Source organism: Mizuhopecten yessoensis, unplaced genomic scaffold, assembly GCF_002113885.1.
Source record: "Mizuhopecten yessoensis strain PY_sf001 unplaced genomic scaffold, ASM211388v2 scaffold5197, whole genome shotgun sequence".
NCBI classification, from domain to species: domain Eukaryota; kingdom Metazoa; phylum Mollusca; class Bivalvia; order Pectinida; family Pectinidae; genus Mizuhopecten; species Mizuhopecten yessoensis.
The window spans coordinates 149,948-162,049 of record NW_018405928.1 but is presented as its reverse complement, the minus strand read 5'-3'; the positions used below and the strand labels follow the sequence as shown (position 1 = coordinate 162,049).

The following is a 12,102-nucleotide window of genomic DNA, read 5'->3' as shown; positions in this document are numbered from 1 at the left end:
TAATTATAGAATCTATTAGCATATTATCGGCAAATTGTCAGGGTTTGAAGGACAAAGGTAAGCGAAAAGATGTTTTCTCATACTTAAGGCGCCAGAAGGGCAATATTTACTGTTTACAAGACACTCATTTTACTGTAGATATTGAAAATATTATTAGGTCAGAATGGGGATATAGCTGTCATTTTAGTTCTTATAAATCTAACTCTAGGGGGGTAGCGATTTTAATTAATAATAATTTTGAAGGTAAAGTTCTGAAAGAAAAAAAGGATAAAGAGGGTAATTATATTGCCTTAGATATGTTGATAAATGATAAAAAAGTAACTTTAATAACAGTATATGGTCCAAACTTAGATACACCTAGTTTTTATCAGCAAATAATAGATGTGATAAATGAATATAGTAATGAATTTTGTATTATATGTGGAGATTTTAATTTAGTGCTGAACCCTGACCTTGATTATGATAAGAGTTATAAACAAATAAATAATCCTAAAGCTAGAGATAAAGTAATTGAACTTATAGATGAATTCAGTCTAGTAGATATTTTTAGAGAGCAACATCCAGATTATAAGAGATATACATGGAGGAGAAATAATCCTATTAAACAGGCACGTTTAGATTTTTTTCTGGTATCAGAAAATATGTTAAGTAATATACAGAACTCTAGTATTGAAACTGGTTACAGATCTGATCATTCTATACCTACTATTACAATAAAATTTAATGAATTTAAGAGAGGAAGAGGACTTTGGAAATTCAATAATTCTTTATTACATGATGAGGATTATCTCAAAACTATAAATAAATTATTTTTTGAAATTAAAAAGCAGTATGCCCTATTAATATATAACCCACATTTTATTAATAATATATCAGATGAGGATATCCAGTTCCAAATCAACGACCAACTTTTCTTAGAGACCTTACTATTTGAAATACGCGGTAAAACTATTTCATATGCATCATATAAAAAAAAATGCAGAACATACAGGAAAATACTCTTATAGAATCTATTAACAGTTTAGAAAATATGGATAATGTCAATCTGGATCAAGTAGGTGAAAAAAAGAAGGAATTGGAAAAAATCAGACAAATTAAAATGAGGGGTAGCATTATAAGGTCCAAGGCAAAATGGGTGGAAGAGGGAGAGAAGCCAACAAACTATTTTTTTAATCTTGAAAATAGACATTTTACCTCAAAAATTATCCCGATGATAGAAAAAGAAAATGGTGATGTTATAAGAAAACAAGAAGATATTTTAAATGAAGTTAAATTATTTTATGAACAACTGTATGCAAGTAATAGTAATATCGAAGAAGTGGATTTAGATAAATTTCTATCCAATTGTAATGTTCCAAAATTAAACAATGTAGAATCTTTATCTTTAGAAGGTAATATAACTTTTACTGAAGCGTCACATACTTTAAAACACATGAAAAATAATAAAAGCCCCGGGTCAGATGGATTTACAGTAGAATTTTTTAAGTGTTTTTGGAAACAACTAGGTAAATTTGTTTTAAGATCTATTAATTATGCATATATAAATGGAAACTTATCTATAACTCAAAAACAAGGAATTATTACATGTATACCAAAAGGTGATAAACCAAGGCAATTTCTTAAAAATTGGAGACCTATTTGTCTTTTGAATATTGTTTACAAAATTGCATCTGGCGCAATAGCTTCTAGATTAAAAACTATTTTAGATAAATTAATTAACACTGACCAGACAGGATTTATTGCAGGCAGATTTTTAGGGGAAAATACACGATTAATTTACGATATAATGCAGTATACAGAGGACAATGATATAGATGGGATGCTTTTGATTGTTGATTTTGAAAAGGCATTTGATTCTGTTAGTTGGGAGTTTATTGAAAATGTATTTAAATATTTTAATTTTGGTGAGGATATTAGAAGTTGGATAAAAACACTACATAAAAATTCTATGTCTGCAATTAATCAAGGTGGTAATCTCTCATCTTTTTTTGAAATTAAGAGGGGTTGCCGTCAAGGTGATCCGATAGCTCCATACATTTTTATTTTGTGTTCAGAAATACTTGCAATAAGACTTAGAAATAATAATTATATTAGGGGTATAAATATAGACAACTCTCCACTACTTCTCTCACAATATGCAGATGATACCTCTCTCATTTTAGATGGAACGAAACAATCATTAAAAGAATCAATAAAAGAGCTTAATTTATTTGCAAAAATTTCTGGTCTTAAAATAAATAAAAGTAAAACACAAGTTATATGGATAGGCAGTAAAAAGTACAGTGATGAGATATATTATCCTGAATGGAACCTGCAATGGGGAAGTCAAAAATTTATGGTATTAGGTATAGAATTTCATGTAGATTTACATCAAATCCCTAAATTAAACTATGATAAAAGACTAGTGAAACTTAAGTCAATAATTAAGAATTGGAGTAGACGAATATTAACACCAATAGGAAGAATACAAATAATTAAATCTTTATTAATATCTCAATTTAATCATCTATTTATCTCCTTACCAAATCCAGATGAAAATTTTATTAAAAAATTAAATTCAGAATTTTTTAATTTCTTATGGAAGAGTAAAGTGGATAAAACAAAACGGGAAATAATCATCAAAAGCTATCAGGAAGGGGGTCTTAAAATGATACACATCAAGTCTTTTATTGAAGCCTTGAAACTTACTTGGATACGTAGGTTGCTTACATCAGGGGGTAAATGGCAAGTGTTATTTAAAAAATATGTTAATAAGGACATTTTATTTAATTGTGGTTCAGAATACTTATCGATTATTCAAGGCAATTGTAAAAACCTTTTTTGGAAAGATGTGTTCCAATCATGGAGAAAAATAGCTGATAAAGAAGATTGTATAAGAGAGATGAAAAGTAGATTGAAAATGCCTATTTGGTATAACAAATATTTTACAGTAGGAGCCAAGTGTTTATTTTATAAGCAATGGTTTGAAAAGGGTGTTTTAATTATAAATGACTTATTAAAAGATAATAACTCTGGTATTTTCTATAGTTTTATAGAATTTTCACAAAAATTTGATGTAAAAACTAACTTTCTCACATATCAAGGTATTATTAATACTATAAAAAACTACATGTCCAATGATGATACTTTAAATACTTTGATTAGTTATCCATACATACCCTTAAATTTAGAAATATTTATGAGGCAAAAAAAAGGAACTCAAGATTTTTATAAGTTGTTGTGCCAAAATAGTACCATATCCACTGGGAAAAACAAATGGAATGAATTGTTTGAATTTGATGATGACACATGGAAATTGATATATATGCTTCCATTTACAGTAACTAGAAATTCAAAATTACAATGGCTTCAATACAGAATAAATCAACACATTTTAACAACAAACTCTTATCTAGTTAAAGCAGCTCTTACCGATAGTGCTCTTTGTTTTCAATGTAAGACTGAAATAGAGACAATAATTCACACACTATGGGAATGTGAGAAAGTACAAGACTTTTTACAAAATTTTGAATTCCTTCTTGATGCATTGTTAATCCCATTTGGTTTTAACAAGGAAACCTTCATTTTCGGTTTATTTAATCAAAATAGTATCAGTAGTAGGGTAGATAATACCATAATTTTACTTATAAAACAATATATTTATAAATCGAGATGTTTACAAATGTCATTGTCAGTAGCTGCACTTAAGAACGTTATCAAGGACACATATTTTACTCAGAGATATATTGCTGTTAATAAAAGTGAATTATTTTTATTGAAATTCAATACTGAATGGAAAAAATGGGAAAGTCTAATTAATATTGCTTAAACCCTGTCTTTGCCAAAATATGAACATATAACTATCGAGTTTTCTTATATAAACATGTACTTCTGAATACTTATATGTAAAACTCCTTGAACCTTCCAACACATCTATATAGCTTCTTTATTTCTCAATATCCCCCCCCCCCCCACCTCGTTGTTTTTTTTTCTTTTTCTTTTCTTTCTTCTTTTTTTTCTCTCTCTCTCTTAGTCTTACTTTCCCTTCTATACCTCTAGGACCTGCTCTAACCTCTTTTCTATCACTTCTAAACAATGCTTTTATATAACGGACACAATTTAGATGGAATTTAATTATACATAAACATAATTAATTTTTAATTATACCTGGAAATATGTAGTTTTATTATAAATGAATATTTAATGAATGAATTGTAATGTGTGAGAGGAATAATGTTTATGTATGATATATTTGCATTGTTATAAATTTGGAAAAAAATACAAAATTACAAAAAAAAAAAAAAATGGATAAGAGACAGATCTGTAGCTGTCAAACTTCCCTCATTAGGAGGGAGACTCCCTCATTTTGACCAAACTTTACAAAGCTCCCTGGAAACTCCCTCATTCAAGTCCAAACTAACACAAACGAAAAATCTACATCCTGTGGTTGAATGATCTAATTACTACAGGATATGTGTAATGATCATAACAGGTGTTTGAATGCTTTTTGGAGTTATTTTGATAGCAAAGCAGTTTCAGTCGTATTTCATGCAATTTCCCCCTCATTGGAAATGTGGAATAAGGGAGACCTCCCTCACTGGAGGTTTCAGAGGTTGACACCTATGCAGATCCAGTGCCATATTAGCAGCTTTGCTTGAATGAACAGTATTTCATAGAGAAGTTTACTCAGCTAATTGTCAGATAGAAGTGTCAGGAGGCTATGACAGGCATAAAGTACTGTAGGGACACGTCATCCTGTAGGAGTAGGAAGTGTACTGTCCTGTTGTTGACAACATCTGAAAACAAAACAAAAGTTGACATCAAAGTATTTGGGATAAGGAGGTCATCTTTGGGTGTCACACAGGAAGAACTCATCATGACAATAACCATTGTGGAATACTCCTCTGATTGATCACATCAACCTCTCGTTTCACTTTAATTACAAGGATATTGAGCAACAAATATGAATTTGCAAGTTTTAGTCATTTTGACACGGGTATTATCACTATGATGTTAATATATGCCATTGTCATTGGTCTCTGTGTGATGTCATAACAATGAAGACTGATTTGTAAACATCAATACCATTACCACTACTATTTCACTGCATGTACTTCCACACAGGCTTAATAGTGTTATCTGAAAACAATGAGCACACAATGTATTCAAAGGAAACTTACATAGTGTATGCTGTCTACTTAACGATTTTCCATATTAACAAGACTTGGCCTGCTCACTAGCTAAGTAGTTTGTACGGTATATTCTCATTTCAATAAGCACTTGCTTAATTGAACATATTTATGCAAAATATACAAGCAATTGCACAGTAAAAGAAATCAGATATAGCAATAACTTACTACAAATGACTCGAGTGGGGTTGAATTGTTGACTGGCAAGAAACTGTGATAACTTGCGAATGTCAATCCTTGTCTTGTAGAACATCTGGGGATCGCGGTCCTCCTGTGATGGATTCATCATCGGGTCTGTGCCTGGGTAGGACAGATATACAGAAATCAAAAATATTTCTCAGTCAAATATTTACCCAATTCTTTGTCTGAATTGGTATATAAAAACAAAGTCAGCTTTAGAATTCACCATCCATTAATTTCAGAAGCTGTGCAAAGTCTCGAGTGATTTGACCTATGATCCCTTGATGTGACCTTAATCTTATGAATGCATTATAGGTACATACCTCAGGGCTATTCAACATAAATGTTTACCCAATTCAGAGATGTGATAATAAAATCCTTGATGTTCCAGGTCAGGTATGAAAATATATGACCTATGCTCAAGGTCATATCTTAAAAGAAACTACCTACCCCAGTTATGTTCAGTCCTATGCACCTAAATTCAAACAATATGTCTTACTTTGTAATTTTGAAATAAAACTTATCTCAAGTTAGTGTTTCTTTCCAGGTAAAATAATGATGAACTGTTGATCTTGTGGTGTATTAATCCTGATCCAGGGGAGGTAAGTTTTATTTCCACAATTCACATGAGTATCATATAGACATCACACACACCAAGGAATGGGTAAGCAGTAGTCTTATGTTTCCCAAAAAGGAAAGTTATTTGTGTTGTTGTTCCTTATATTATGACTATTAAACAACAATGGAACAGCCATCCGGTAATAGCAATTTAATTTGCTTCTATGACCTAAGTATGATCCCCTGTTGTGGTCTCAATAGCTAGAAAATGAATCAAAAGTAATGTGACACACCCTTTGGTCTTGATACTCACATTTATTCATGTGTATCGTGGCCAGACAGAGTGGCACACACCACTTTGTACTTTGTATATATATTTTTTCTTATTTGCAAAGAAAACAAAAAATTGTCTTGTGTTAACATACTGGTGGGGTTGATGAGGTCCTTGAAGTGGGTACTTATTGATACCATATCTGTCTCTACCATCAACTTCATCTCTCCCATTTGATTGGCTGACAGCACCTGGGGAAATAAAAATTAGTTAATGTAATACAGTTCAATGGTTAAACTGACAGTACCTGCATAAATATAGAGTTACAAAAATCTAAATGACAGACAAAGCATTATTTGTGAAGGAAACACTGGAAATCACACTAAAGTAACACCCACTCATAACCAGACAAAGCGTTGGCGATCTAATGACTTACCACATAGTTGCTGAGGTTCTTCATTTTCTCCACTACATTTTTCAGCAGTTTGAGCTGTGGCATCACCACACTGACCTGTAACATATAGATAGCTTCTAAGTAAGGGCTTTTTCTTGGCAAATTGGGACTTTGAGCAAATCAGTGACATCGGCTAGCTGTGTCAATAAAAACCAACATGCAACAATGGTTTTCAACTGGTTGACTATTTACTTATTTTCAAAGAGCCAATTTTCTGGTCTTCTTGAGATTATTTCTTTACAAAATATCTGACATCCAAAAGACTGAGACCACCTTTTTTTTATCAAAGATCATTTTAGTTGTTAGATGTTACACACTACGAATATTGAATATTAAATTAAAAAACTTTTTGTTTCAATGAAGAAGTTTAAAAGAGATTTTGGGGAAAATATCATCTTTTTCCATTGGGAAGGGTGCAGAAGTGATTTTACAGAAAGAAAGGTTTAAGTGTATTGAATGTGAGGACATTGGAGTGTTATGTGACACGGGATACATAGTTACAGCCTTACATCAAAGTGTGGCAGCTCAGGCTCCTCAAAGTCTGTCCAGAGTCGGCGAGGTATAACAGTGACCGGAATGTCATGCACTACCGTCCGTGAGTGGGCACTCAGTGTAGGCTGGGGAAATCAACAAATCTGTATTCACAAAATTGTCACCATATTTCCAGAACATAATTATATTTGAGTCGGATAAGCCTAGTTGAAACACTTTATTCTCAAAAATGTTGCATTCTAGTGCCTTATTTCAATATTATTTAGCCATTTTTTTTAGAAGTTTTACTATTATGTCATCTTCAGGACGGAAAGGAGATTGTATTGTTGTCCCCGAATTCGGGGCATTGGATTTTAGAAATATTTGGGTTGATAACATCAAAATCCACCATGCGTTTCAAAACAATAAGGATTATATCACACAATAAACCTTATCATGTCAAACAGTTTATCATATATATATCACAATGCCATCCATCCTCCCCTCAGCCTGTTCAATTTGGCAAATTGTCCTGATTACATCAATAATGAATCAATCTATGTGCATTCTAAGCCTAGTCAATAAAAGAAGATGAGACAAAATATGTTTTTATCGGTTTGACATCTCTTTAAATCACTATTCCTTTTAAAAGTTGACACTAAATATGATCTGTGAATAGCAGCCTATATGTTATCACTAGAACACTTTTCTTATAGTGATATATATAAATTCTTGTTATACACTGTCACAGGCCTACTTACAAGATCTACCTCCACCGTAAGACATGGAGTGTGCTTCTTGGTGAGCTTGATCTTTAACCACTTGGCACTCTGAGCTGTCTTTAGAGCCTTCATTAAGTTCTCTGGTGCAAGCTCCAAGAAAATTTCATTCTCTTCTTCGGAAACACCTTCCATTGCATATTCATCAAAAAAGTGTCCCTGAAATGAAACCAACTTCTTTGAAATCCATGACGATAACAAAAATCAGAAGAGTTACCTTACCTCAAAACTAGCCAAGTCGAATAACTTTGATTTTAATTATACTAATTCGTTGCTTCAGAAGTAAGCATCCTCTGCAATGACTGTACCTATAATGATCTTTACAAAGGTGTCTTTTATACATGTGTACTGATTGTGACATATCTGTTCAGTGACCTACAGCTGTAACCCCAAAAGAGCCCTACGTATACACAGTGAGGAGGTGACAGTATCTCAACTTTGTCCTTATATCCATGCTCCCAACTGGAAAATGAACCCAATGGTTATAATTATCTTGGATGGTAGAACAATCACTCGGACACTAAAAATCCACCATATAGACATTAATATAAACAGCAGAATATTACAAGAACCTTGAAATAAATATATGTATTCTTTTAATATGACCCCACTACGCTGATAATGTCTTCTTGGAAGTGGATCCAATTTGAATCCAGGCTAGTTACTCTTCTCCATACTACATGTACTACTACTACTACTACTACTACTACTACTACCACTACTTACTACTACTACAAAAGAAGTATTTATTCTGTATTTTAGACCATAGCTACTTCATTGTTTACATCATTTTATTCTTTGGATTAGCCTTAACCTATCACACAAAGTCTGGTGAAATGGTTGTGACAATTTACTGATGCAAATAAACAACTTAACAGTGATTAGTGTTCCTCAAACATTTTAACAGAAGTTTAGTCTTTTTTACATTCTGAAATGAGGGCAAATTTATCATGACATCAAATAATAGTATCAAACACATTATACATATATGTAGTAAATAAATAACATGTAAAGGGCAAAATCACACTGGGGGAGTATGGATTGTAGAGGTGAAAGGCAAAGGTTGGACAGGATGAATGTTTTGTATACAGTTCAACTGTATTTAATTGTTTTTATTCTATCCACGAACTGAAACAGATTTCAATACAAAGCTTTAACAACAAACATCATTTCTTTTAGTGAAAAATTAATTTTACTAAACTTAAATTTTTCATGGTTTACCGTTATAAGTACACATACTTCGTGACAGTCAGGTGAGATATAAAAGTAACACCAGTCCCTGTAAAAGAGTTTATTTTCACCACTGTCATCACTCATTACCTGAGGAAGTTCACTCCAAATCTGTATTCCTCCATTCACAGCCCTCTCAGACAAGATGAAGTACCAGTTTCCAGATGTTATTCGCAACACACACGTTTTTATCAGCTTTGACAATGTTCCTATTACTCCTGAAAAATACAGTGATGCTTATATGCAAGTTCTCTATAACATTAGAAATGTAACATATACGTACATGTAGCTATACAAGTATTGTACATGTACACCTCACATATACAAGCTATAAGTGGCAAAATACTTTCTCCTGGAAATCATTTTAATAATGCACTTAGACCTTGATCTCTGACGTCGACCCTTAATTATTTTACAATTCTATCACAAGCCTTCCTTACTATAAGGAAATTCCTTCAATTTTTAAATTGGAATTAGCATTGTTAATGTTAAGAAAAATATCTTAAAATAGTTTAAAATTTTCCTTAACTCCAGCAATGGAGCAATTTCCAGATACACTGTATATTAGTGCAAGAATGTCCTTAGTTAAAAACCTTGCATTTCCCTTTCTTGTTACATTTGGCACCAAGCTATATATATACCAACAGAAGGTGCACAGGTAGGGATCTCAGGTATTTTCAGGGTCGAAGATATAGTTGAAGGATGGAACCCTAGTTTCGTTTTTTTGTATTTTCCCTTCCTGTTAAACAAGGACCTGTGTCCTGACAATAAACACCTCATGTACCTGTAGCTACAAGGACCTGAGAGTTAGCTATGTAATAGGAGAGGAAAATTGTATGGCAAAACTTTGATTTAAACCCAGTACCCTTCAAATTCTAGACAGACATTCTACCGATTGAGCTACCTACTCGCTAGCTATATAGAGTTAGCCATCCAGTCCAGTTACTATGGACATTCATCCTCCTCCTAAAACATGAGACCGATTGATGATTTTTCATCATAATATTTTTTGGGCGAGTACAAAAATTATTCCACAGGCCCAAAATGAATATTGGTAGCCCAAATATTTCACTAAGATTATTTTCAGTGTTGAGAAATAAAAAATGCCAATAATACAATATAAATAGATGTTTTTTTATTCTTCAATTAAACCCTCCCGACACATAACCCTAAAAACATAATGTTATTTTCATACTTTAAAGAAATGTTACTTTGTCAGCATTCGTGTGAAAGGTACATAATACCACGATAATGACATCCCCAACTAACTGAGTAGCTGTCATTCAATTATTACCAAGCATTTTTAAACATATTGACCGGTACCGTCTGTGTCAATTCTGATGCACTTGCACGTTTTAACGGCGTGACCCAGGCTCTTGAGAGTACAGGATTTCCGAAAATGGGTATTCCGAAGTTGGGGTGGTTAATTTATGGGAGTAAACTACGATTTTGAGAATAATAATGTACTCGCCCCAAGATTTATTTTGGGGCCAGTAACATCCATCTTTTGACAATTTCTAGTCGCCCAATCAAGGTTTTGGTCGCCTTTGGTGACCAGGCGACCGGCTGTGTCCAGCGCTGTGACTACAACATTTAATTCCTGAAGCACTGTTCTTTGATGCAAGTTCAGCCTGAAATCTGACGAAAAAAACAATTGGCATGAAAAACCGAGTATTCAGATATGTTGTCTGCTTCACTATGAAAGATGATTTATTTTTATTTTTGACATAGAATTTTCCTGAGTTAAGAATGGATTTAAGGAAAGGAATATTTATTGGGACTCGGCTGAGCACAGAAATGTAAGTATAGACGCTATATTATTTTTTCAAAATCCAAGTTTTGAAATTTTGATCGTCAGCTTTTAGAAAATCAGCCTCAGGAAGTTAGGTGGCACCTAGCTACATAAGTATCTCGTAACATTGTTGGAGTACATTGTTGATTCCTCCCTCCTTTTACTTTGTCTCTGAAGATGACACTATTTACAACATACAGCACCAATGTTACAGGAAAAGAGAAAATGCAAGGTGAGATCAGTATTCATACCCGGGAACCTCCAAACTCTAGACGTGGTCACCAGCAACTGACCCTGTGTCTGTGAGTCACGTTCCACTAGTTATAGTGTACATCCTACACATCAAGTTATGTACATGTCCAAACATACGTAAGTGACGACATACATTAAATTTTGAAATGTAGTTTGCTGACAGTGACAAACTAGGCATTAATGTTAATTAAGCAACATAAGTATACAGCTTGAACCACAGTATCGGGATACTCCTGCAATGCTAGAGGTTTTAACACTGCAAGATACTTTTGGGGCAGATTTTAATTGTACATAAGATTACGGTCGCCTTCCAGCTTCGTGCAAAGAAGGGAATTTCCCTTTAGCTGAGTAGTATACCGACTGGGAACAGGCATCGCTCCATACTAGGAGATTATATTAGTTCCTTATGTGAAAGAAGAAGTCTGTGATCGTGGGTTCGAATCCCTGTGGAAGCACAATTCTACTCTTTCCCTTTACAATTTTGACAAGTGCAATCGCAGTCCGCACAATCATATCCGATAAAAAAAAAAGCCGACCAGTGAGCTGGCCTCTTGTGTTGTAAACAAATCAATACCCTGTCACCTGTGCATACAGCATGCACCTTCAAAACACCAAGTTCAATAATTTTACTTGTAAAATGTTGGATACAGCCAATGTCAACGATTTTCCCTCTAAACCTCATTTTACTGCGAATCGAATAGTAAGTATGTGACAGTCACGCTAGTTTTATGTGTCCAGTCTAGCCTCCTCCTTCAACGCTCCCGCCATTTTTTTTTTTTTTTTTAACTAAGTTTGGTGCGGGACAAGTTACTATTGTCCGGAAAAGATCTTCTAGGTTTTATGACTTTTTAAAACCAACAGATAAAATATGTGATTTTAAAAATAAATTCTGCTCTTCAAAATTATCTTGAAGGTACTCCCTTTACTTGAGTAATTCAAAATATTGA

At 33.2% G+C, this 12,102-nt stretch overlaps 1 protein-coding gene across 1 annotated transcript; it reads right to left on the bottom strand.

Moving 5' to 3' along the window:
- Positions 1-4,291: 4,291 nt before the first annotated feature.
- On the bottom strand, positions 4,292-11,922 carry LOC110450399 (checkpoint protein HUS1-like). Its single transcript, XM_021497887.1, has 8 exons — positions 11,786-11,922; positions 9,202-9,329; positions 7,864-8,040; positions 7,141-7,248; positions 6,614-6,688; positions 6,332-6,428; positions 5,337-5,468; positions 4,292-4,775 (listed from the first exon to the last, which is right to left on the bottom strand). The coding sequence occupies exons 1-8, from the start codon at positions 11,835-11,837 to the stop codon at positions 4,690-4,692; spliced, it is 855 nt and encodes a 284-aa protein (XP_021353562.1). The 5' UTR covers positions 11,838-11,922; the 3' UTR covers positions 4,292-4,689.
- Between the last annotated feature and the right edge of the window lie 180 nt (positions 11,923-12,102).

Excerpts from the sequence above, each read along its gene's own strand:
- LOC110450399 (XM_021497887.1), bottom strand. The coding sequence starts at position 11,837 with ATGAGGTTTAGAGGGAAAATCGTTGACATTGGCTGTATCCAACATTTT. Across the intron at positions 7,249-7,863 it reads TTACGGTGGAGGTAGATCTT|CCTACACTGAGTGCCCACTC; the intron begins GTAAGTAGGCCT and ends TGATTTCCCCAG. Across the intron at positions 6,429-6,613 it reads AGAACCTCAGCAACTATGTG|GTGCTGTCAGCCAATCAAAT; the intron begins GTAAGTCATTAG and ends TTATTTCCCCAG.